At 48.0% G+C, this 25,855-nt stretch overlaps 1 protein-coding gene across 1 annotated transcript in view; it reads left to right on the plus strand.

The window, feature by feature from the left end:
• The window catches only part of ADAMTS7 (ADAM metallopeptidase with thrombospondin type 1 motif 7), a 57,587-nt gene that overhangs the window by 18,709 nt on the left and 13,023 nt on the right, over positions 1-25,855 (plus strand). Inside the window, exons 5-13 of the mRNA XM_027957147.2 lie at positions 1,208-1,291; positions 1,632-1,756; positions 3,093-3,242; positions 4,368-4,511; positions 22,182-22,326; positions 23,071-23,163; positions 23,553-23,698; positions 25,033-25,202; positions 25,438-25,571. Coding sequence (XP_027812948.2) covers positions 1,208-1,291; positions 1,632-1,756; positions 3,093-3,242; positions 4,368-4,511; positions 22,182-22,326; positions 23,071-23,163; positions 23,553-23,698; positions 25,033-25,202; positions 25,438-25,571 — 1,191 coding nt within the window. The remainder of the gene's footprint in view (positions 1-1,207; positions 1,292-1,631; positions 1,757-3,092; positions 3,243-4,367; positions 4,512-22,181; positions 22,327-23,070; positions 23,164-23,552; positions 23,699-25,032; positions 25,203-25,437; positions 25,572-25,855) is intronic.

Raw genomic sequence — 25,855 nt, forward strand, 5'->3', positions numbered from 1 at the left:
CCCTGTGTAGGAAGGATCATGGGATTTTGAGAGAAAGCCAGACAGAGTGGTTAGAGCCAGGGAGTAAGGGAGTTTGAGGTGAAGAGTGAGGCCATAGCGGTGAACAGGGACTGACCACACAGGCCTGTGTACCAGGCTTAGGACATTTGTCTTTACCTGTGGACAGTGAAGACCCACTGGTTTTAAGCAGAGACATAATGTGATTGGGTTTGCATTCAGAGACAAATGGCTGGGCTGCAGGGCTGCAGATGGGCTAGAGGACAAAATTTTGGAGGCAGAATTGGTTGACATGGGGGAGGCAGGCAGTGCAGAGGGGCCCGCAGGACCCAGCATGTGCGTGGAAGTGAGGGAGGCACATTATTACATCACTGACTTCACCATTCCCGACCTTGAGCTCTAAAAGTATGATTCATCCCCTTATCAGGGGCTTTTGTGCCCTCTTAACAGTACATGTTTTCTCCATTCCTATTTGAATGTATTTTTCTTGATGGAATTGCTAGAAGCCAACTCAAAACTGATGTGTCCTGACATCTCTGCCTGACATCTCTGTCCTGACATCTCTGACCCCCATCTCCACTCATGGGCTGGCTTCTTCCTTGTCCTGAGGGAACTTTAAGAGAAGACAGCTTTACCTGCCATTTCCCTGCACCTTGGCAGACTGTTCATCTTTGGGGATGGCCTTCTGCCTTGGGGCTGAGTGGGGTTAGCTCTGGGGGCCTCTGAGAGGGCTGCACACCTGCCCTCTTGGCCCTGTGGCTGTCAGCCCCAGGGAAGATGGGCCTTGCCTGCCTCTATCCCTCCCCTAGGCTGTGCCCCGTTCCTGCCTCATGAGAGGGCTCACTCCTGGGATGCTGGTCCCAGCCTCCCCAGGGCAAGAGGGGGCAGCAGGGCCATCCCAGCCCAGGACAGAGGAGGGCCCTGAGATGGGCCAACCAGCCAGCATCTGGAGGTGCAAGCTGGGTAATAGGATTCCAAACAGGTGCTCAGGAGCCCAGAGCCTGGGAGGCCCTCTCGTCCCCTCCAGGTTCTGCCGATGCTGGGCTCGGGAAGTGTGTGTTCAGGTGTGAGTACTTTCATGTATGGGGTGCGTGTACTGTGTGAGCTCCCCTGTGTATGAACGTGGGTGTGCATCCCTCCAGGTGGGTTGGAGGTGAGCAGAGGCTGTCGTATATCTGAGGTGACAGCCTGACCCTTATTTCTTGGGTAGGTGGCCGGTCTGTTTCATGACCCTAGCATCGGGAACCCCATCCACATCACCATTGTGCGCCTGATCCTGCTGGAAGATGAGGAGGTGAGAAGTCATGTGACCTTACACTGCCCCTGGGATGGGCATCGCCTGCCAGAGCCCTTCTGCCACTCACCCGAGCCACCTTGTGTGGAAGGGCACAGCCAGGGCCTCCTTGGCCCAAGCAATGTCATCTGTCACCCCCACCCCTGGCTGACCCTCTCTTAGGTCCCCTCTGGCAGGTTCCTGTGGGAGGGGTGGTCAGACCAGAGACTGGCCTGGGGCCCACAGGTCTGCCGGCTGCCACCCCTGGGCCTCTGTCCCCCGCCTTCCTGTGGAGGAGAATTTGGCCTGACTCTTCAGAGCTCTGGGGGAGGGCTTCAGTGGCTGTGCTCTCTGCCCGCAGGAGGACCTGAAGATCTCTCACCATGCAGACAACACTCTGAGGAGCTTCTGCAAGTGGCAGAAAAGCATCAACATGAAGGGGGATGCCCACCCGCTGCACCACGACACGGCCATTCTGCTCACCAGGTACTGGCAGCTGGGAGGGGAGGGGCCCAGGGTGCAGCTGGGAGAGCCTGCATGGGAGGGAGGTGCCACCTGACCCTCGGGGAGAAGCCCCAGGAAGGGGGCAGACATGGCCCTGCTCTCAGGAGCCTCATCTGGAGGAGGGTTTCCACACCTTTGATCCAAGACAGGATTTCAGTAGCACTTGGGGAGAGCTTTTTACTGTAAATGTTCATTGTGAGCTGTTCATCGTGAATTCTCATGCAGTTGTCAGAAATAATACAGGGAGGTACCGTCTATACTTCATCCAGTTTCCCACAGTGGTAACATCTGGTGTGAACGTGAAAGTGTTAGTCCCTCAGTTGTGTCCAGCTCTTTGTGACTCCATGGACTGTAGCCTGCCAAGCACCTCTGTCTGTGGAATTCTCTAGGCAAGAATACTGGAATGGATAGCCATTCTCTTCTCCATGGGACCTTCCTGACTCAGGGGTTGAACCTGGCTCTCCCTTGGTGGCTTAGGTGGTAAAGAATCTGCCTGCAGTGTGGGAGACCCAGGTTCGATCCCTGGGTTGGGATGATCCCCTGGAGAAGGAAATGGCAACCCACTCCAGTATTCTTGCCTGGAGAATTCCATGGACAGAGGAGCCTGGCGGGCTACAGTCCATGGGATCACAAAGAGTTGGACACGACTGAGGGACTAACACTTTCACTCCTGCATTGCAGGCAGATTCTTTACCATCTGAGCCACCAAGAAAGCCCCCAACATCTGGCATAACTGTAGTTATATCCCAAGCAGAAAACTGATGCTGATATGATCCACAGACCATACTTGGGTTTCACTGATTTTACATACACTTATTTGTGTGTGTATTTAGTCTTCTGCAATGTTATCACACGTGTAATTTCTGTATCCATTGCCCAGTCTATATATGGAATGGTTCCACTAGAAGGATCTCTTGTGCTGCTCTTTTATAACCGGAAAATCTTACTCCCATACTTCCCCACTCCAACATGACCCCAACTTCTGACAACTCCTAATCAGTTCAAGGCAGTATTTTTGAACTTGAGGTGGAGTTATTAATATCTCCCTTTGCTGAGCTCCAGCAGCTTCTCACTGGGGTAGTAGCCCAAACTGTCTGTGCGTGGGTCTGCTCCCCAGGCCCAGAGAGGTATCTTGTGTGAATAAGGGTCACTGCATCCCGAAGGCTCCTGGGCTGGTCTGAGAGCGATGGGAGAAGCATCCTTCTTGCTCCCACCCTCCCTCAGAGTCAGCAGGGGTCCTTCTCTGGCCCCCTCAGCTTGGGAGGGCCTGGCTCCGGGCCAGGTCAGTCTGAGGGCCCCCTTCTCTCTGCATGTGCAGGAAGGACCTGTGTGCGGCCATGAACCAGCCCTGTGAGACCCTGGGCCTGTCCCACGTGGCGGGCATGTGCCAGCCACACCGCAGCTGCAACATCAACGAGGACACAGGCCTGCCCTTGGCCTTCACCGTGGCCCACGAGCTCGGGCACAGGTACCCTGCCATCCCCACTGCCACACTAAGAACCCGACCTCACCTCCCAACCTGGAGGCACCAGCCAGCCAGGCTGATGGCCCCTGCAATCCCAGGGAAGGGAGTCCTGTCTTGAGGAATGAGCCCAACCTAGCCACATTCTGTCCTTGCCCTGTCCCCACTACACAGCCAGGCTGCTTCCCTGTTACACAGGAGAGGACTAAGTCTTAAGTGGGATTGAGATGGGCTGGAAAGTCACCACAGGTCTTTGTCCCTCCCTGTTGCCCTCAGTGCTTGCATTTTTGACTCTCGGTCCCTGCACCTCCCACCCCATTCCTAATTACTCTGGGACCCTAGGCAAGTTCCCTCTCTGGGACTCTGTGTGCTCCTTGTTGGTTGAGGGAGTTGGATTCAGGGATGTGAAAGGCTCCCTATATTGGACACCTCCGTGTAAGGCTGTCATGCCTAAGCAGGCCCCTGCCCTCAGCCATCTGTGCCTGGACTGTTTAGCTATGAGTATGGCAGCATCTTAGATGGTCTGGGAGCCCACGAGGGCAGGCTCCCAGAGAGCGCTGTTGGTCAGAGGGGTTGGCTCATCACTGAGGACTGAGTGAGATAGTGTTTCTGAAAAGAGCTTAGTCTGATGCCTGGCACATAGGAAGTGCTCAGCACACATAATTGTGTTTGTGTCTTTCCAAGGATGGTCTCCGAGACCTTTCCTGCGGCGTGGCAGCTCGGACTCCCTAACTCCACTGCACAGCCTTAGATAGGACCTGGGGTGGGGAGGAACCCTGTCAGACTGTTCTTGGTGCCAGTGAGGCTGCGGGGGCCACCGTGGGCCCCCTGGGTGCCACCTGGCGGGCCGTTGTTGGCCAGCTCAGTGCAGGCGCTGGGCTGCTGTGAGGTCCCTGGTGGGCTGGTCTGTGGTTCAGTTCAGGATCAGCTGCTGGAGGGCCCCGGGGATACTGGTTGTCACACCCACGTTTTACCTTAAGGAAACAGAGGTTCAGAGGTGGAGTGTGACTTTCCCCCAGCCACACGGTGGTTTGGTGGCAGAACCGGCACCTCGCAGACCCCTGAGGGAGGGAGTGGGCTGGCGGGCTTCCCGCCGGCTCACTCGCCCCTGGGGCCTGTGCTCTCACGCAGTTTTGGCATTCAGCATGACGGAAGCGGCAATGACTGTGAGCCCGTTGGGAAACGGCCTTTCATCATGTCTCCACAGCTCCTGTACGACGCTGCGCCTCTCACCTGGTCCCGCTGCAGCCGCGAGTACATCACCAGGTTCCTCGAGTAAGTCCCTCCCAGCCCCGGGCCTCGTCCGAGCAGCTCGGGTCGAGGTCTGCCAGGGCAGCACCTTGAAGGATGCGCGGGAGTTCACAGAAGTATAGCGGGGAGAGGAGTGGGGACACGAGGAGCCCTGCAGGATATTAAGTGGGGCTACGGGAGCCAAAGCAGGAGCCAAAGCAGGACAGGAAGGGAAGGTGGAGGAGGTGCAGAGCTGGCTGTGCCGCCGGCAGGGGCCGTGAAAAGCGGGAAAGAAAGGGCCTTGAAGGCGCTGAAATACATGGCTTTACCTTTCTATTGTGTTCTCTTAATTTGCTGTGGTATTTTAAATTTTACTATTTAATGTTTTAAGTAAAGACAAAACATTTAAATGATTAGTGCAAGTTTTTTTTTTAGTTGAGATATAGTTGATGTGCCATATTATATGTTTCAGATATACAACAGTGAGTCACAGTTTTTAAAGGTTATATTCCATTTATAGTTATAAAATGTTGGCTGTATTTCCTATGCTGTACAATATATCCTGGAGGTCATGGCAGCCCACTCCAGTATTCTTGCCTGGAGACTCCCATAGACTGAGGAGCCTGATGGGCTACAGTCCAAAGGGTCACAAAGAGTTGGACACCACTGAAAGCACCTTAGCATGCACACACACACAATATATCCTTGTAATTTTATGCATCGTAGCTTGTACTTCTTAATCCCCTGTCCCTAACTTGCCCTTCCTCCCTTCCCTCTTCTCACTGGTAACCACTAGTTTATTCTCTCATCTGATTCTTTTTTGTTGTAGTCATTATTTGTTTTTTCGATTCCATATGTGAGTGATGTCATGCAGTATTTGTCTTTCTCAGTCTGACATTTCTCTGAGCATAAAATCCCTGAGTCCGTCCATGTCGTTGCAAATGGCAGAATTTCATGCCTTTTGTGGCTGAGCAGTATTCCCTTATCTACTACGTATTCTTTATCCATTCATCTGTTCATGGACACTTAGTTTGTTTCCATATCTTGGCTGTTAGAAACGGGGCTGCTATGAACACGGATATGCATGTATCTTTTCAAATAAGTGTTTTCATTTTTTTCCCCGTATATACCCCGAGTAGAATTGCTGGGTTACGTGGTAGTCCTGTTTTTCGCTTTTTGAGCCATACTGTTTTCCACAGTGGCTGCCCCAATTTACAGTCCTGCCAACAGTGCACAAGGGTTCTCTCTTCTCCACATCTTTGCCAATATTTGTTATTTGTGTTCTCTCTGGTGATGGACATTCTGAGGTGTGAGGGGATGCCTTGTTTTGATTTTAATCTGATGATTAATGATGTGAAACATCTCTTCATGTGTCTTCTTTGGAAAAATATCTCTTCGGGTCTTCTGAACATATTTTTAATCTGGTGGTTTTTTTGACTTTGAGTTGTATAAACTGTTAATATATTTTCAGTATTAACTCCTTGTCAGTCATGTCTTACAAATATTTTCTCCCATCCAAAGGTTGTCTTTTCATTTTGTTGATAGTTTCTTTCACTGAGTGAAAGCTTTTAAGTTTAATTAGGTCTCGTTTGTTTATTTTTATTTATTTTGCTTTAGGAGACAGATCAAAAAAAAATATTGCCACAATCTATGTCAAAGGGTGTTCTGCTTAAGTTTTCTTATGGGAGTTTTATGGTTTCTGGTACTACAGTTTAGGTCCTTAATCCATGTTGAGTTAATTTTTGTACAGATGTTCTAATTTCATTCTTTTACATGTAGCTGTCCAGTTTTCCCAGTACCACTTACTGAAGTGACTGTCTTTTCTATTGTATATTCTTGATTCCTTTATTGAAGATTAATTGACCATAAGTGTATGGGTTTATTTCTGGGCTCTCTGTTCTATTGATCTGTATGTCTGTTTTTGTGCCAGTATCATACTGTTTTTTAAAAAATTTTATTAAAGTATAATTGATTTATGTGTTTAATTTCTGATGTATAGCACAGTGATTCAGTTATACAAATATATATATTCTTTTCCATATTCTCTTCCATTATAGCTTATCAGAGGGTATTGAATATAGTTCCTTGGCCTATGCAGTGGGACCTTGTTGTGCATCCATCCCGTATATATGATGGTTTGTATCTGCCTATCTCAAACTCCCAGTCTTTCCTCCCCGTGTCCCCTCCCCTTCAACCATAAATCTGTTATCTAGGTCTGTGGGTCTGTTTCTGTAGATGCGTTCATTTGTGTTGTATTTTAGATTCCACATACAAGTGGTATCATATGGTCTTTCTCTGTCTCTTTCTGAATTACTAGTGTAATAATCTGTAGGTATATCTATGTTACTGCAAATGGCATTATTTCATTCATTTGTTTAATATTTTTTTTCCGTTGCTTTGGAGACTGACATAAGAAGACATTGGTATGGTTTTGCCTGTGTTCTCTTCTAGGAGTTTATTGGTGTCATCTCTTGTATTTCCGTCTTTAAGCTATTTTGAGTTTATTTTTGTGTATGGTGAGAGGGTGTGTTCTCACGCCATTGATTTGTGTGTGACTGTCCAACTTTCCCATCAGCACTTGCTGAAGAGACTATCTTTCCTCCATTGTATATTCTTGCCTCCTTTGTCAGAGATTAATTGGCCATGGGTGTGTGGCTTTATTTCTGGGCTCTCTGTTCTGTTCTGTTGATCCATATGCTATTCTGCCCATACCATGCTGTTTTGATTACTGTAGCTTTGTAGTAGTATTCAAAGCCTGGGAAGGTTATACCTCCAGCTTTGTTCTTTTTACTCAGAATTGCGTTTGTAATTGAGTCTTTTATGGTTCCATATAAATTTTAGGATTTTTTGTTCTAGTTCTGTGAGGAATGTCATGAGTAATCTATAGATTGCTTTGGGTAGTAGAGCGGCCATTTTAATGGTGTGCTTCCAATCCAAGAGCTTGGGCCATCTTTCCATTTATTTGAATCATCTTCAATTTCCTTTACTAGTGTTTTTTAGCTTTCAGCATTTAAATCTTTCACATTCTTGGTGAGATTTATTCCTAAGTATTGATTTTTTAAAATATGATTTTAAAAGAAATTTTTGTTTACATTCTTTTTCTGATATTTCATTGTTAGTGTAAGGAAGTGTAAACAATTTCCATGTTACTTTTGTATCCTGCTGCCTTGCCAAATTTGTTTATCAGTTCTCATAGTTTTTGTGTGGATTTTCTGTGTATACTATCATGTCATCTGCAGATGATAACAATTTTACCTCTTCCTTCTGAATTTGAATACCTTTTATTTATTTTTCTTATCAGATTTCTGCAGCTGGATTTCCAATACTATATTGAATGGAAGTAATAAGAGTGGGCATACATGTCTTGTTTCAGATTTTCATGGGAAGACTTTCAGCTTTTCACTGTTGAATATTATATTGGCTGTGGGTTTGTCATAAATATTAATAGCTTTCGTTATGTTGAGATATATTCCCTCTATACCCACTTTTGTAAGGACTTGTGTCGTGAGTGGATGTTGAATTTTATAAAGTGCTTTTTTTGCATCTATTGTGGTGATCATGTGGTTTTTGCCTTCTGTTGATGTGTGTGTCATATTGACCTGCATGTGCTGAACTATCCTTGTGACCCTGGGATGAATCCTCCTTGACCATGGTGCATGATGTTTTTTTTATGTGTTGTTGGTTTTGGTTTGCTAATATTTTCTTGAGAATTTTTGCATCTAATATTCACCAGAAGTATTGATCTGTAATTTTCTTTTTTGGTATTGTCTTTGGTTTTGGTATTGGGTTGATGGTGGCTTCATAGAATGTCTTTGGGAGTTTTCCGTCCTCTTCAGTCTTTTGGAAGGGTTTGAGAAGGATTGGTATAAGTTTTTCTTTGTATGTTTGGTAGAATTCACCTGTGAAGCCATCTGGTCCTGGGCTCTTGTTTGTAGGGAGTTGTTGTTTTTATAGATTACAAGTGCTATTTTACTTTGAGTGACCAGTCTATCCTGTTTCTTTTTGATTCTGCTCTGGTGGGCTGTATTCTTCTAGAAAGTTGTCCGTTTCTTCTAAGTTGTAGACTTTGTTGGCATATAATTGCTCATACTTCTGCAGTACTGATTGTGATTTCTCCCCTTTCATTTCTTATTTTGTTTATGTCTTCTGTCTTCTTGGTGAGCATGGCCAGAGGTTTGTTAATTTTGTTTACCCTTTCAAAGAACCAGCTCTTGGTTTCATTGGTTTTTTTTCCCCCTACTTTTTAAAACAATTTTTATTTTCTCTCTGACCTTTATTAATTCCTTCCTTCTGCTGGCTTTAGGTTTTGTTTTCTCTTTTCTAATTCTTCTAGATGATGGGTTAGGTTGTTTATTTGAGATTTGTCTTGTTTCTTTAAAAAGGCCTTTATCACTATGACCTTCCCTCTACGAACTGTTTTTCTGCTGCATCTCATATAGATTTATTATGGTTGTGTTTTCATTGTCATTTCCCTCAAAGGTTTTAAATTTCCTTTTGATTTCATTGTTGACTTACTGGTTTTTTAGTAACATATTGTTTATTCTTCATGTAATTGGTTTTTTCTTATTTGTTTTCCTGTGGTTGATTTCTGTGTCACTGTGGGCAGAAAAGATGCTTGAAATGATTTCTATACTCTTAGTTGAGGTTTATTTTGTGCCCTAGCATGTGGTCAGTCCTAGAGAATGTTCCACATGCACTTGAAAATTATGTATATTTTCCCTTTTTTGGATGTAATATCTTGAAAATATCAAGTGTAACTGTTATGTTTTATCATTTAGTATCTCTTGCCTTATTGATATTTCTGTCTCAAAGATCTGTCTGTTGATGTGACCATTGTTAAAGTCTTTTACTATTCTTGTATTCCCATCAGTTTTTCCTTTTATGTCTGTTAGTGTTTCGTGTATTTGAGTGCTCCTAGATTGGGTACATGTATGTTGAAAAGTGTAATATCCTCTCCTTATATTGATCCTTTTATCATTATGTAGTATATTTCTTTATAACCTTTGTTTTTGTTTATATTTATTTTTAATTGATGTATACTTGATTTACAATGTGTTAGCTTCAAGTGTACAGCAAAGTGATTCAGTTTTATATATATATACACACACACTTATATATGAATATATATATTCTTTTTCAGATTTTTTTCCTATATGTTATTATCAAATATTGAATATAGGTTCTTGTGCTATACAGTAGGTCCTTGTTGTTTATCTATTTTATATATAGTAATGTATGTGTGTTACTCCCAAATTCCTAAGTTATCCTTCCCTGCCAAACCTTTTCCTTTGGTAACTATATGTTTGTTTTCTATGTCTATGAGTCTGTTTCTGTTGTATAAATAAATTCATTTGTATCACTTTTTTATATTCCACACATAATATTGTATGATATTTGTCTTTCTCTGACTTCACTTGGTATGATAATCTCCAGCTCCTTCATGTTGCTGCAAATGGCATTCTTGCGCTCCTTTTTCTGGAGGAATAGTATTTCATTTTGTTTGTGTGTGTATACGACACATATATATATATAAACACACATCTGATCTTAATCCATTCATCTGTCAGTGTTCACTTAGATTGCTTCTATGTCTTATTTGCTTATAACCTTTGTTTTAAAGTCTGTTTTTTCTGATATGAGTGTTGTGACCTGTGTTGCTTGTCGTTTCTTTTTGCGTGAAATCTCTTTGTCCATTCCCTCACTTTCGCTCTGTGTTGCCTTTGCCCTAATGTAAATCTCTTGCAGGCAGCATATTGCAGTCCCTTGTTTTCTTGTTTTTTATTTTTAAATCAGTCTCCTACTCTGTGTATTTTGATTGGACATTTAGCCTATTGATGTTTGTGGTAATTATTTACAGATATGTTTTAGTGCCATTTTAAACTTTGTTTCCCCATTGACTTTATATTTCTTCTTTGACCCTTTCTTTCTTCCATTTTGTTTTTCCTTTGGTTCCTTCCTTTTTGTTTGATAATTTTCTCTAGTATTGTGCTGCTTTTTGGTTTTTGCTTTTTGTGACTCTATGTTTTTGATTTGTGGTCACCCTGTTTTTCAGGTATGTTAACCACTTCCTGTATCTACTTGCTTTAGACTGATAGTCATATAGTCTCAAACAGATTCTAGAAAAAAAAAAAATCTACATTTTCTTACTCTTATCGCCAACATTTTAGGATTTTGATGTCCTCTTTTACATCTTCATTTCATCCTTTTATTGTTAATTGTGGTTATCATCTCTTTCACAGAAATTTTTTTTTTTTTTTTTTAGATCTATGTACTGGCTTATTTAAGTGATTTACTTTCTAATTGTGATTTTCCTTACAGAGTCTTCTATTTAGAGAAGACCTTTCAATATTTACTTTATTATACATTTAGTATTGCTATATTCTTTTAGTTTTTACTTGTCTGGGAAATTCTTTCTTTCCTTCTATTCTAAATGATAATTTTGCTGTGTAGAGTATCCTAGGTTGCAGATTTTTCTCTTTCAGGACTTTGAATGTATCTTGCCATTCTCATCTGGCCTGCCACATTTCTGTAGAGAAATCAGTTCACATCCTCATGGGGGTTCTTTTGTAATTTAACTCTTTTTCTCTTGATGCCTTTAGAATTCTCTCTTGAACTTTTACTGTTTTAATTGAAATATGTCTTGGTTGTAGGTCTGTTTGGATTCATTTTGTTTGGAACCCTCTGTGCTTCCTAAACCTGGATATCTGTCTCCTTCAGGTTTGGAAAGTTTTCAACCATAATTTCTTCAAATACCATTTTTAGTCCTCTTTGCTCTTTCTTCTCCTTCTGGGAGCCCTGTTATGTGTAGATTGGCACACTCTGTGTTATCCCATAGACTCTTATTATATTGCTTCAATTTTTTGGTTTTGCTTTCTGTCTGCTGTTCTGATTGGGTGATTTACATTATTTTATCTTCCAGATCACATATTTGTTCTGCATTATTCATTCTGCTACTCACTGCCTTTAGCTTAGCTTTCATCTTGACAAATGAGTTCTCTATTTTTTTCTTGATTCCTTTTTATAATTTCTAATTCGTTTTTTACTGTAACTTGCATTTCTATCAATAATCCTTCTTAATTCCTTCAATATTCTCAGTATCTTCTTTTTAAACTGAGTGTCTATTAGACTGAAGAAATCTGTTTCATTGTTTTTCTTGGGAGAATTATCTTAATCTTTTAATTTGGCATGGTCCCTCTGCTTCTTCATTTTACCTGTATTTCTCTTGCTCTATGAGTTTAGGAGAAACCATAATCTGTTGTAGTCTCAGAAGGCTGTTTTCGTGTGGGAGGCTGTGTAGCCTGAGTGGGTTTAATATTTTTGGTGCAAGGACTGTTTTTAGTAGGATGCTTACCACCTCTTTCCTTAGTGTGTGCTGGCCATTATCCCCTTGAATAGGAGGTGTGACTGGTGTTGTCTTCAGAGCCTGCATTGGATGTTGAGCAGAGCCTCCTCTGCTCTGTGTTTGTCACTGCCCTGTTCAACTGCTCCCTAATTACTGGAGTAGAAGCCCCCATATCCATTTCTGAGTTGTGTTTCTGAGCTGCAGAGCAAGGTAGGTGAGTTTGGAGCACTCCCACTGGCGGAGGAGCCACTGAGTTTTGCTCTGCCAGAACTGTCCACTGATGAGCATGCTCTATTACATCACCCATTGTGGGGGATCAAAAGTCCACTGTTGGCACTGCCCTTGGCCCCGCCTCAACCATGGGAATGCCAGCAGTCAACCCTGGTGTTTCTCAGGTGTTGTTTTCACAAGGCCTCCAGCACAGATCCAAGAAGTCAGGTCCCAGGACTGCAGTAATCATGTACATGGACTTGCTGAGGGAGCTATGGAGGCAGCTCAGATCCCGGCCTGGCCCGGCCCCACAGCGTGTGCCCACAAAACCCACAACTCCTAAGGCCAGACCTCCCAGCCACAGGAGCACCCACTGTCTGCTTGAATGTCCTGCAGGTGCTGAATTTACCAAGCTGGCAGCAGAGGTGTAAATCTTCAGCTCACACAGCCAGGGAGAGATTTCAGCCCTGCTTTATAAGTTATGTGGTCCCTAGGGCTTACCTATGATTTCAGCCCCACCTCTGTGCATGGGAAACTCACTGGCACCTGGTGCATGGGAGCCCACTGAGGTGGTGGCTAGGGTGTGATAGCCTGCCCAGGTGGTGGCTGGAGCATCGGAGCCAGCCAAGGCAGTGTTTGGGTTATGTGGACTCACCCAGGCTGGAGCCCACCCAGGTGGCAGCTGGGGCATGGAGAAAGAAGCTGCAAGGGCAGCCCTGCCCCTCCCTTCACATGCCACTTTATTGTGGCACATTGCTTCTGTGGTGGGCCCAGGCTTTTTCTGCAGACAACCTGGTTGTATCTGTACCACATTCCAGCCACTTCAGGCTACTTCCACACAGCCAACACCAGTCCTTCTTCCAGATCTGTCCTGTAAACCCCAAGTTTCAGCACCAGCCCCTGCCCATACCGTAGGATGCTTGTCTCAGGCTGGAGCGTGCAGGCTGGTGGCATTGTCTATATAGGTCTCTGTTCTGCCTGCCACAAACCAGGTGTTATACTCTCCTCTGAGCCTGCGTAGCTCCCTTTCTGTCCCCGTTGATCTTCCTGAAGGTGAGGGGGCTTCCCAGGGTGCAGGACCCTGTCCTCTTTTACTGTTCCCTCCCAGGGGTGCAGGTTGCATTCTGCTTCCCTTTCTCCTCCTCCCCCGATCATCTTACCCAGTTATGTGGAGATCTTTCCTGTCCCTTCAGGTGTTTGAGGTCTTCTGCTAGTGTTCGGTGGGGCTTCCCAGGTGTCACTAGTGGTATAGAACCTGCCTGCCAATGCAGGAGACATAAGAGAGCTGGGTTCAATCGCTGGGTCAGGAAGATACCCTAGAGAAGGGCATGGCAACCCACTCTAGTATTCTTGCCTGGAGAGTCCCAAGGACAGAGGAGCCTGGAGGACTATGGTCCATAGGGTTGCAAAGAGTCGGACATGACTGAAGCAACTTAGCACAGCACAGCTAGTGTTCAGTAGGTATTCTGTGAGAATTATTTCATATGTAGATATATTTTTAATGTATTTGAGGCAGAAGCTGAGTTCCACGTCCTTCTACTCTACCATCTTAATTACTATCCCAGTACCATACTGTTTTGATTACTGTAGTTTTGTAGTATAGTCTGCAGTCAATGAGTGTGATATCTCCAGCTCTGTTCTTTCTCAAGATTATTTTGGCTATTTGAGGTCTTTTGTGTTTCCATACAAAGTCTAAAATTATTCTAGTTCTGTGATAAATGCCATTGGTATTTTGACAGAGATTGCACTGAATCTGTAGATTGCCTTTGATAGTATGATCATTTTAACAATACTGATTCTAACCTATGAACATGATGTATCTCTCCATCTGTTTGTGCCATCTTCAATTTCTTTCATTAGTGTCTTATTTTCTGGGTACAAGTTTTTTACCTCCTTAAGTAGGTTTATTCCTAGATATTTTATCCTTTTTGATGTGATGGTAAATTGCTTTCCTTAATTTTTGTGTGATAATTTATTGTTACTGTATAGAAATGCAACAGATTTCTTTATATTAATTTTGTATCTTGCAGCTTTACCAAATTCATTGATGAGCTCTAGTAGTTTTTTTGGTGGCATCTTAAAGATTTTTCTGTGTATAGTGTCTTCCCATCTGCAAACAGTGCCTGTTTTCTTTTTTTAAATTTGAATTCCTTTTATTCCTTTTTCTTGTCTGATTTCTGTGGCTGAGACTTCCAGTACTATGTTGAATAAATGTGGAGAGAGTGGGCATCCTTGTCTTGTTCCTGATCTTAGAGGGAATACATTCAGCTTTTCACCATTGAGTATGATGTTAGCAATGGATTTGTTGTTTATGGTCTTCATTATGTTGAGTTGTACCACCAACTCGATGGACATAACAGCAAGTTCCGGGCATTGGTGATAGAGAAGCCTGGCATGCTGCAGCCAATGGGGTCACAAAGAGATGGACACGACTGAGCAACTGAACTGATATTCTCTCTATTCCCACTTTTTGGAGGGTTTTTTTTTTTAATCATAAATGTTTGAATTTTGTAAAAAGGTTTTTCTGCATCTATAGAGGTGATCATATGGCTTTTATTCTTCAGTTAATATGGTGTATCACCTTGATTGATTTGCAGACATTGAATCATCCTTTCATTTCTGAGATAAATCTCACTTGATCACAGTGTGTGATCCTTTTAATGATTGTTAGGTTCTGATTGATAATATGTTGTTGAGAATTTTTGCTTCTGTATTCATCAGTGGTATTAGTTTGTAATTTTCTTTTCTTTTTGATGTCTTTGTCTGGTTTTGATGTTAGGGTGATGCCTTGTGGAATGAGTTCAGAAGTGTTCTTTCCTCTGAAATTTTTTGAAATAGTTTGAGAAGAAAAGGTGTTAACTCTTCTCTAAATATTTGCGGAGCCATCTGGTCCTGGACTTTTGTTTGTTGGGAGTTTTTTGTTTTTATTTCCTGATTCAATTTCATTACTGGTAATTTGTCTGTTCATGTTTTCTGTTTCTTCCTGGTTCAGTCCTAGGAGGTTATATATTTCTATATAGGGATTTGTCTGTTCCTTCTAGATTGCTCATTTTATTGGCATATAGTTGTTTTTAGTAGTTTCTTATGATCCTTTGTATTTCTCTGGTATCACTTGTAATTTCTTTTTCATTTCTGATTTTGGCCCTCTCTCTTTTTTTCTTAATGAGTCTGGCTAAAGGTTTATCAATTTTGTTTGTCTTTTCAAAGAACCAGATCTTTGTTTTGTTGATCTTTTCTATTGTTTTTATTTTCTTTCTTTTTTCAGTCTCTATTTTTAAATGATTAGCCTGTTTTACCACTCATCTTTACTTATAAAGTGCCAATTTTTAAATGCAGATATAGGCACATCAAACTAATATGTGGAGTCACCAAAATGACACAATTCATATTTCATACCTCATATTTATTAGAACTCTTGATAGAGAGCACAAGACTAATTTGACTGGTTTTATTTCACTTGGTAATATGTGCACATTTTCCCAGCACTCTCTGCCTTGGCTTACTGATGTTTGAGGAAGAACTGAGAGGAAATGGATCCATCTTTACATTTCCTTCTAGCCCATCATTTTCAATGCAGTAATTGGATGATACAAGGAAGCAACTCAAATAGCAAAGATGATGGGGTTCCTTGGTCATTTGTGTTTCCTAAGATATCATACCTTCTTTCTGCATTTGAAGGAAGTTCTGGTTCAAGTGCCAAGTGTGGCCTCTGGGGCTGTCTTAGACATAATACACTTATCTTGCATTTTCTTAGAGTCTCAATGAATTCTCTGCATTGTGGATCCACTGGGACTCTGCTCATGAGGTGGCAAGGAACAGTGGACTCAGATATCATGTATCTCCTCACGCAAATGCCTCTTGTCCCATTAGAACCTCCTTAACAAATCACAAGTTCAAAAACACTGAGTTCAAGATGGCGATAGGAGAGCTTTAAATCACCGGCTGTATGCTTCCCCCTCCTATGTTCTTTAGGCAGCAGCTTTCAACTTTTCATTCTTTTTCACTTTTCTTGCCTTATTTACTTTCATATTTCCGGAAAGTCTTCCTAGAGTGCTGTTTCTTGGTTTTTCAGTTTAGATATCACCTGATGACTTGTACAATGGAAGGTTGGAATTTAGCCCCTTGTGTCACTTCCTGCCCACATTTGCTCCCCGACCCCTGCCACCACATCCCAATATCATGCTAGCATATCTTGATTAAATCCATGTCTACTGTTTTCTTTATTGTTGTTGTATAGATAATGCCAAACCAAGCATTGTAACAAAATGATTTTCTTTTTAAGAACCACTGTATTTGCCTAGTTCCTTTTGCTTCTCTAAGTCTTCTATATCCTGCAACAATTCTGCGAAATGTCTCTGAATCCAGTTTTGCCAAAGGCAGTCCCTCCCGTGTCCTCTCACAGTTCACTTCTTTCCTGGACATACCCCTCGACATCCCTCTGTCCTCCTGCTCTCTCCTGCTCTCGTCTAACCCAGATGATTTCCACTTCTCAAGATTATCATGCAAGATCTTCCTGTTTCCTGGGTCTCATGCTACCTTTTTTAGAGGGATTTACTTCTTTGTTTTGGTGGAGCATATCCTCAGGTAGCCTTCTGAGAAGAGATGCATAGATTTGCTCGTCTTAAAATGTTTGCTTTTCTTTGTTCTTCCCTCATACCTGATTGATCTTTTGATAGCAACTTCCAAGTTAAATTTCTCCCTCAGAACTTCAAAGGTGTTTTTCCTTTGTTTTCTAGCTTCCAACACTGCTGTTGACAAGTCTCATACCAGTCTGATTCCCATGCAGAATACTCTGTCTCTCTTTTTTTCCCTTGGTCTGTGTCTCTGTCTTTTTCTCTTGGTGATCTGAACTTTTGCAATTATGTGCCTTGATTTACCATGGGGTGGTGATGGGGGGAGGCACTTGCTAGGCCCTTTTAGTCTAAAAACTCAAGTCCTTCAGTTCTTGGAAATATTCTTATTTATTTGATAATCATCTCTCATTTTCTCCTTCTGGAACCCTTAATATTCAGCTGTTCTCTCCCTTTCTTTCTTTTTTTTTTTTTTTACACTTTTAAACTTTTTTCTGACTCATTCTGTTTTCTGAAAGACATCCTTATCTTTGCCTTACAAGCTTTCTATTACATTAAAAATTTTTTTCCTATTGTACTTTTAACTTCGTGAAATTTCTTATTTGCTAAATATTCCTTTTTATTATCCTGTTCTAGTTTCGTGGGTACAGCATCTTACCTTGTTGAAGTTATTATTTGTTTTTTCTTTTACTCCCTGAGATATCTTTCTTTTCTTTGCATTATTTTTTAGGCCCTGTCTTTCACGTGAGGGGTTTTCTCGAGATGGCGTGGCTGTACTGCCTCTGTGGAAGGAGGCGCTGGGCTGCCCATCGGGAGGGCTGTGGGCTAGGCAGCACTATTTAAGTCCCCGCTGAGGGGCTGGTTGGGATGGAGCTGTTTCTTTGGGGTGTCTTCAAATGTCAGTATCTAGGGTCATTTTTCTGAGTGATTTCGCTCCAGAGAGGCATTCTCTAGTCTTTTCCTGGAAGGTGGAAGTCTGACTGCAGCATTCTGGCACCCGGATGGGGAAGGAGCTTGGTGGTTGTCCCCGCTTTCCTTGTGCAGACTCTCGCTCGTCCTTTTCTCTGTGGGCCCCTCTGCCTCGGGTCTGCCTGGTGTTCCTGGGCCAGATCTCCTGGACCACCCTCTCCAGAGAGTGAGCCCAGTCCTCTGCCAGGCAGGGAGGTGGTCATGGCCCTGCTCCAGACGGTTGGGAAGGGGATCTGGGCTCTGATGACGTCTTACAGACTTTGCGCCCAGCTCTTGTCCTCAGTCTTCCTGGCACCCAGGCCTCCAGGGGTCCCTCAGGTTTCCTGAGCATTTCCAGTGTCCCTCTTCTGGGTGGTTTCTCTCTGCATGACTGGCTCTCAGCGTTCAGTGCTGCAGTAAGTCAGCTGCTACTTGATCATCTGCTTTCCAGCTTCTAGAATTTTGCTGACATTTTTCATCTGCCATCATCACCTCTCCCTTGCCCCTTTGTGGATTTATGCCTTGTTTATTTCTTTCCTATCATCTTAGTGGGGTTCTGGAAGGGAGTGGAAATAACTCTGTATCTGCTCAATGGGCCATGTTTTTCTAGAAGTCCATTCACAGGGCTTTAAGCAGGGACATGACCAGGTTCATTGTGGACATGAGAGCGAGGATCCTGGCTTCTGATAGAAGAGGGATTATTGGGTGGAGAGGGGGACTAGAAGCAGGGAAGAGTTGACTTTGATGTTTAATACCCTGGACTCTGGCCCAGGCATCTACCCATGTTGGCAGACAAGTTACACTAACCCTTCAGCCTCAAAGACCGGGGATAATGAAGGGACCGTGTCCCGGGTTGCTCTGAGAATTAAATGAGGAGGCATGTGACGTGTGTAGCACAGCGCTGGCCACATGGTTTGCGTTCAGTGCCTGGTGACTGTTAGCGCTGCTACAAGCGATGTGATAAGGAGCTGAAGCAGGGAAGTGGCCCGGCAGGGAGAGCCTGGTAGAAAATGATCCCAAGGGTCTGTCACCTCCCGACTTGGGGGCTGAAAATGAGAGAAGGGCTGGGAAATCAGAAGAGCAGCCGCCCCTGCAGCACCCTGAGGGTTTTTTCCAGCTGGCCCCGCCCATGGTGCTGCCCAGCACGGTGCTTCAGGACAGACAGACACATGCATCTCTGTCTTCATTTGGCTGCTGGATTGCATAAGGGACTTGCCCTGGGGCCCGGGGCGAGGGTGGGAGGAGAAGGCCAGAGCCTGAGCCAGCCAGGGCCTTCTAGAACCTTGGCACCAAGAAGAGCTGGACAGAATGCTGGCAGAGAGAGAGACACGTGGCCAATGAAGGGAGCTGGGGAGGGAGGGGAAGTTCCTCTTCCCAAGGGTGGCCGCACTCTCCCCTCTTCATCCCAGAGGGCCAGGCAGGAGCGGGTGCTGGGATGGAGGGTGTCATACCAACCTGTCCCCCAGCCCTTCTGCCCTTAGTCTCCTTGCTGGAGGTGGACGGAAGACAGGACAGGCCCCACCTAGACAGGATGGGGGCCGGAAGGGCAAGATTCACAGAAGGAAGGCACCAAGCAGGGTCTGGCGGTGTTTCCAGGATTTGATGGCATCTCAGAGGCACTCAGACCACTCCCCATTCCCCACTGGACACGACACTCCTTTGCTTCCTGCAAATAGATGCTCATCAGGCCGCACAGACCCAGATGTTAGCGAATCCCACTTGATCTCAAACTGTGCTGAAGGGAAAGTGGTAGGGGAGGCAGTGCCCCTGTCTTCAAGCCCCTCACCCCCTGAGGAGGGCAGCCCTGTGGGGTTCTGTGGGAATCTGGAGAGAGGCAAGACATCCTCTCTGAGAAGGAGCCCCAGAGCTGCTCTCTAGGACTAAGGGAGCATCATGAGGAAGAAGGATGCTCTAGGTGGGTGCATGGCGTGGTCCAGGGCTGACAGTGGGGAAACGTGGGTGGGATGGAGAATCTTCAGGAGGTGGTAGTCAGACTAGAGGAATGTTTTGACGAGACTGTTCAGTGCCCAGTCTAAGAGGTCAACCTGAAGAACCCGAAGAGCCTTTCTGGGCTGAGCGTTGATTTAAGGGACCCTGCTGTTTCATAAGGGACTTCTCTTTTCATGAGCTACTACTTAGACCTGGGGCCAGGCAGGGAAGGCCCTGCTCGCTCATGTCTTTGCAGCCGGGATTTCCACAGGGAGAGAGGCAGGCCTGATCAGCCCTTATCTCCAGCATCCGGCAACTCCACGACCAGCCCCCAGCGGTGGGGAGGGGAGGGGGCACACAGGTCTCTCCCAGATGATGGGTAGCTCCTTGCCGTCCTTGAGGTTGGAGCCATTCACTGTCTGCTCTGACCCCATGTGGGGCTCCCCAGCCCTGCTATAATTAGAGGGGAAGGGCTGTTGTGTATCGGGAGCCTGGCGGCGAGCCAACCAGAGGAAGGAAGGGCCGGCTGTCGGCCACCCGCCCGTGTAACTTTTCCCAAGTAGATGCTGCTATTTATACCTCTGTTGCTTGGGATCACATAAGCTGCCTCAGCCTCTTGTAGATGAGAATGTGAAGGCTCAGAGAGGGTGAGGGATGGCCCAAGGCCACACAGCATCTGAAACTGGGCAGAGTAGAACTTGGGTTTCTGACTCCCTGGTCAGCATCTGGGCCAGAATGTGGCTCTGATTCTGGTGTGGGTCCTACAAAGACACCCCACCCCCCACTGGATCCCCCCAGCCTCACACACGTATAAGATGGTCCTGAGAGACTGTTGCTGCCTGGCTTTCCAGCAGCAGGCTCAAAGGAGCTGGATACCCGGCATGTCATCACTCTGGGTCCTGGCTGGAAAACTGAAGGGCTGGGTGTGCCCCAGGACCTACTAGTGTGGGGCTGAGGCATGTTGGACCCCAGTCAGAGGAGCCCCCGGCTGGGTCTGAATCAGCGGAGTGGGTAAACCCCCCAGTCACATCTTAAATTGTGTCCTACCAGACGAAAAGGAGCCCCAGGGCCAGGTTGACCCTACACAGACACACACACACACACCCCTACCCCTACACCCCTCAGCTGATGTTCAGCCCCAGGTTGCAGGACCAGGGAGCCCAGGATGAGGCTAGCAATCAGAAACCTCCTTGCTCCCTGCCAGACCTCAGCTGCCGTGGTTTAGAACTTCTATTTGAGATAAAGTGTTTGAGGCAGGCTCATGATCGGATGGGAGGAGCTTTTCACTTAGGGCAGCCCAGCAAGAGGACACGCAGGCTGGCAGCCTGGCTGGCATCACATCCTGACCATCGCTGCCCCCCTACATGACCCAGGGCACATGACGCACTGCCATGGACCCTGGATGTGTTAGGAAACAGTGGTAGTAGAGTTTTCTGCTTGGGGGTTGTAAGGAGCAGATGAGAGAGTTCCCATTCAGCAGCCAGAGCCAGCCTGGCCTGCAGTCATCTAGGGCAGAAGACTGGGTCCCACACCTGCTCATATGCCCCATGCCCATCTTAAAGGGTCTGTTTCCAGCTGACACAAAGGGTCCAGGTGATTCTAGGTGGAGAGGGGCCCCCAGAGTCCTCAGCAGGAGTCTAGTGACTGAGGCTCTGGGTGGAGCCTGGGCCCTGCCACCACCCAGCGTCCTTGGGAGACCACACGGACCACCCTCCCTGGCCAGGGAATGCAGCTTCTCTGAAATCTGGACTCCCAGATCCCAGGGACTGACTGCCCCCCCGCCTCTCCCCATTCGGGCCTGCACGTTGGCCTATTTCTCAACCCCTCCATGTTCTGCAGCCCCTCCGTGGCCCATTGTGTCTCCTCCTTCCCACCTGGCGAGACCCCAGCATCCATCAGCTCTGCCCTTCTTCCCCCTGCCTCCCTCCATCCTAACCTGGACCAGCTCGTCCTGGCTCCCTGATCCGGCACCAGCCACCCTCCAGCCTCCCAGCCTGGAAGACCAGGGGGTTTCTGTCTCCCCCAAGCTGTTTAGCCTGGGACCTCAAGTCCCACAGATTCTGCTTTCCTCCTGTTGCTGCCAGGAGGGGCACAGGAGGAAATAAGGGAGCAACAGAAGCTGGCAGGCAGGGCTGCCCCTGGGCTGTCTCCCAGGTGGGTGGCCAGGCAGGGGCCACCTGCAGGCCTTGGTCCTCACACCGATCCCCTTGGTCCCAACCTGAGGTGGAGGGCTGTCGTATCAGCTGTGATGTGATACTCTGCAGATCCTGGACTGAGCAGGGGAGGCTACAGGCACTCTGAGCAGGGTCACATGTGGGCTTAGGGGTCCAGAAGACTTCAGAGGGAAGGGCCTCTGGGCTGGATCTTGAGGGGGAGGCCCCACAGTGGAGGAGTGGGGAGACTGTTGGGAGTAGAATGGATGGTTTGTGGAGAGGCCTAGCCCTGGGGGGTGGGATGAGTTATTTAAACAGCTGGAGTGCTCTGGAAATAGATGGGAAAGACTGGGAGCCTTTCATGCTAGGTTATGTCAAAAAACAGGCTGGGTGAGTAAGGAGGCTGGAGTTTTCCTATTCAGTTTAAACCTTTAAGCCCCTTCCCACCTCTCCTGCCCTCCTGGACTGGTGAGGCCTCCTTGATGGGTCTCTCAGGCTGCTCCCTTTAGAGCCCCAGGGGACAGGCAGCCCCTTACCCCACATTTTTGTCCCATCTCTGCAGCCGTGGGTGGGGCCTGTGCCTGGATGACTCTCCCGCCAAGGATGTCATCGACTTCCCTTCCATACCGCCTGGCGTCCTCTACGATGTGGGCCACCAGTGCCGCCTCCAGTACGGGGCCTACTCTGCCTTCTGCGATGACATGGACGTGAGTGGGGTCGGGGGCAGCCCTCAGCAGCCTGCAGACCCCTCCCAGCCAGGCTCGGTCTACACATATGCCCATGAGACATAGTGGCCTGTGGGCGAGGCCTCGGGTTGGGCGGCCCTGGATCCAGGTCTGCATTCTGGGTGGGCCATTCACCAACGGTGGGACTTCAGGCAAGCCCCTTACCTACTGGGATTTTCTTGTGGCTCAGTTGGTAAAGAATCTGCCTACAATGCAGGAAACCCAGGTTCGACCCCTGGGTGGGGAAGATCCCCTGGAGAAGGGAACGGCAACCCACTCCAGTATTCTTGCCTGGAGAATTCCAGGGAGAGAGGAGCCTGGTGGGCTATTGTCAACAGGGTCGCAAAGAGTCAGACATGACTGAGCAACTAATACTCACCTACTGGAGCTGGATTGTATGAGGTAAAATAAAACCTCTACTGTCAGGTCCTGGGGAAGATCGCCCAAAGTGGTGGCCACGGGCATGTCAGAGACCCTGCAGCTTCTAATCAGGGTGTCTCCAGATGGGGGGCTGGAGCTGGAGAGGTGTGGGTGAGCTGGGGACTGCGCTGAGCCACAAATCCGAGTCTGGGGAAAGATAAGGAGGGACCTCTGGGGCTTCCACCTACAGAATGTGCCAGCCCCGAGGAGGGGTTCCCAGGGGACTCGAGGAGGCAGCGAGGGGGTAGGGCAGGTGGAGGCGTAGGGGAGGAGGTGAGGGTGTGGCCTTTGCACTCCTCCTTGCAGAACGTCTGCCACACCCTCTGGTGCTCCGTGGGGACCACCTGTCACTCCAAGCTGGATGCAGCTGTGGATGGTACCAGCTGTGGGGAGAGCAAGGTAGGGGAGCCCCAGTCCAGCTGCAGAGCAGGTGGGTCACCTGCTGCGTCCATGCTCTGGGCTCAGCCTTGGTTCACAGACTCACCTGTGCTCTCTGCCGACCCCCAGCCCTCTCTGGCCCGAGTCCCCATCTGCAGAATGGAGGCTTTGGGACAGAGCTTGACTGAGCAGTTCTCCAAGGTGCCTCCACCTCGGAGAGTCAGCATGTGGGCTCTATTTTATTCTTTGTTCAAGTCCACTGTGGGGCCTGTGTCTTGGTGACTGGAAGGGGGCCTCCCCCAGCCCTTGGGGTCCTCCCCTCTGGGCCCTTCCAGGCCTTCCACCCACCTTGTTCTCACTAGGGTGAGGAGCTTGGAGTGGGCTTGCTCTGCATTTGTCTGTCTTGGTAGTGGTGTCTGAATGGGGAGTGTGTTCCCGTGGGCTTCCAGCCCGAGGCTGTGGACGGTGGCTGGTCTGGCTGGAGCGCCTGGTCCCTCTGCTCGCGGAGCTGTGGCGTGGGCGTGCAGAGCGCCGAGCGGCAGTGCACACAGCCTGTGTGAGTGCGGGGCACCTGGGGCAGGTGGGGTGGGGTGCCCTGAGCAGAGTCAGCGATTCAGTCTGTCTAGTCTCCCGTTCTCAGAAGTATCCCCATGGAGGCCAAGCCTAGAGTGTCCAGAGCCACTTCGGGCCACTTCTGGGAGTGCCCTGGTGGCTAGTTGAGTCACCACTGCTGACCCTATAGCAGTGAAGGGAACACCAAGGCTTGGAGAGTGGAGTGACTCATTAGAGTCACAAAGCAGCAGCTGATGGGAGGGAGGCAGGGAAGGCAGTGGCTCACAGCTTAGACCCTGAACCCTTGGATGGATAGAGTTCAAATCCCTTCCCCTCTCCTCATGCAGCAGCCCTCTCCACTCCTCCTCAGGGCCTCAGTTTCCAGAGAAAGTATATGATGGGCAACAGCAGTGCCCATCCAGTAGAGCTGTCATCATGGATAAGTGCACTAAAGCTCTGCAGCTCATCTGTAGTAATTGCTCAGTAAATAGAGCCATGTAGTGACATTGGAGGTGCACGTGGGTCCAAGATGAGACTGGGGACAGCTGGGAGAATTGATTAGCCTGGGAGGGGTGCTGTGTGACTTGGGATAAGTGGCTTCGTCTCTCTGGGCCTCGTTTCCCCGTCTCAGAGGGGTGAGGTGAAGATATGGGGAGATGCAGAGGTCTGCTCTTCTGTGGACCTTCACTAGGCTGCCGTGGGAGGGGATCATGGGATTCCGAGCTAGGGCCTTCTAGGGCTCCATGCTTATACCCCACCCTGCCTCCCTGTCTCTAGATCTGAGCAGGGTGGGAGCAGGTGGGGTGGAGTTGGGGTTCAGGCTCTGGGCTGGGCCAGGGCCGAGGGGGCTTCCTTTTGACCCGGATGGGGTGCTGCCACCAAAATCATGTCTGCTGGCACGTGGGCTGTTAAGGACACTGGGTCTCACAGGCTGGAGATTTGGAGTAGCCCCTCCAGCTAGTGCCAGTCAAGTCTGTAGCTTAGCCCAGCCTCTCAATAACCCTCTGCAGAGGCAACCCCAGTCCCATTTTAGAGATGAGGAAACTGAGGCCTGGAGGGGTCTGGAGACTTCACCAAGGTCACATAGCAGGTTGGGGGTAGAGCCCAGGCCTCGTGCTACCACCTTCCCTGAGATCCTTTCAAACAGGGAGACCACGTCTGGGCTGAGGTGGGGGCGAGGGGGGCTGGTGGGCAGGGCAGTAGGAGCGGAGGTGGGAGCTGGGAGTCTCCGGGTCTCGGGGTGCGGGAGGAGCTGCTCGCCCCAAGGGCCCGTGTCTGGATTCAGGTGTGCGGTGGGCTCCACTGTCAGTGCTCACTCACCCCCACCCCGCCCCACAGGCCCAAATACAAGGGCAAATACTGCGTGGGTGAGCGGAAGCGCTTCCGCCTGTGCAGCCTGCAGGCCTGCCCCGCCGGCCGCCCCTCCTTCCGCCAAGTCCAGTGCAGCCACTTTGACGCCATGCTCTACAAGGGCCAGCTGCACACGTGGGTTCCTGTGGTCAATGACGGTGAGTCCAGCCGTCCGCGGGGACACTGACGTCTGGGGGGCGGAGGTCCGAGGGCCCAAGGTTTGCCCAGTGACACGGGTGCTGTCTGTGGGGCTGCCGCTCACTCCTTCCTGGCTCCTGGGGGCAGCCTTGCAGACACTACCAGCCCAGTGGAGCCCCCCGCCCGCCACTGACGCTCTTCCGGGTGCAAGTCCTGCCCTGCCTGTCCCTCATGGCTCCTCTGCTTGGGCCCCAGTGAACCCCTGTGAGCTGCACTGCCGGCCCTCGAACGAGTACTTTGCTGAGAAGCTGCGGGACGCTGTGGTGGATGGCACCCCCTGCTACCAGGGCCAGGGCAGCCGTGACCTCTGCATCAATGGGATCTGCAAGGTGTGCCCAGCGAGGAAGAGGACCCCCTCTGCCTTCCTCCTGCTTCCCTCTGGCCACCCTCCCCAGGCTAGGCCACTGGGCTTCCCAGCTCTACCAGTGAAGCCCTTTGAGGGTCTCCCATTACCTCTCAGCAAAGCGCCCCCCAGTCCTCCTGGGACTGGACCCCCCACACACCATCAGCCTCACTCTCAGCCTCTGCAACTGCGCCCCGGCCTGCCTGCCGTGGCTTCCGAGACCTGGCCTGGGCTGGCCTGGCCCCAGCCCGGAAACCAGAGCTCAGGCGG

This window comes from Ovis aries, chromosome 18 (assembly GCF_016772045.2).
Source record: "Ovis aries strain OAR_USU_Benz2616 breed Rambouillet chromosome 18, ARS-UI_Ramb_v3.0, whole genome shotgun sequence".
Classification (NCBI taxonomy): Eukaryota; Metazoa; Chordata; class Mammalia; order Artiodactyla; family Bovidae; genus Ovis; species Ovis aries.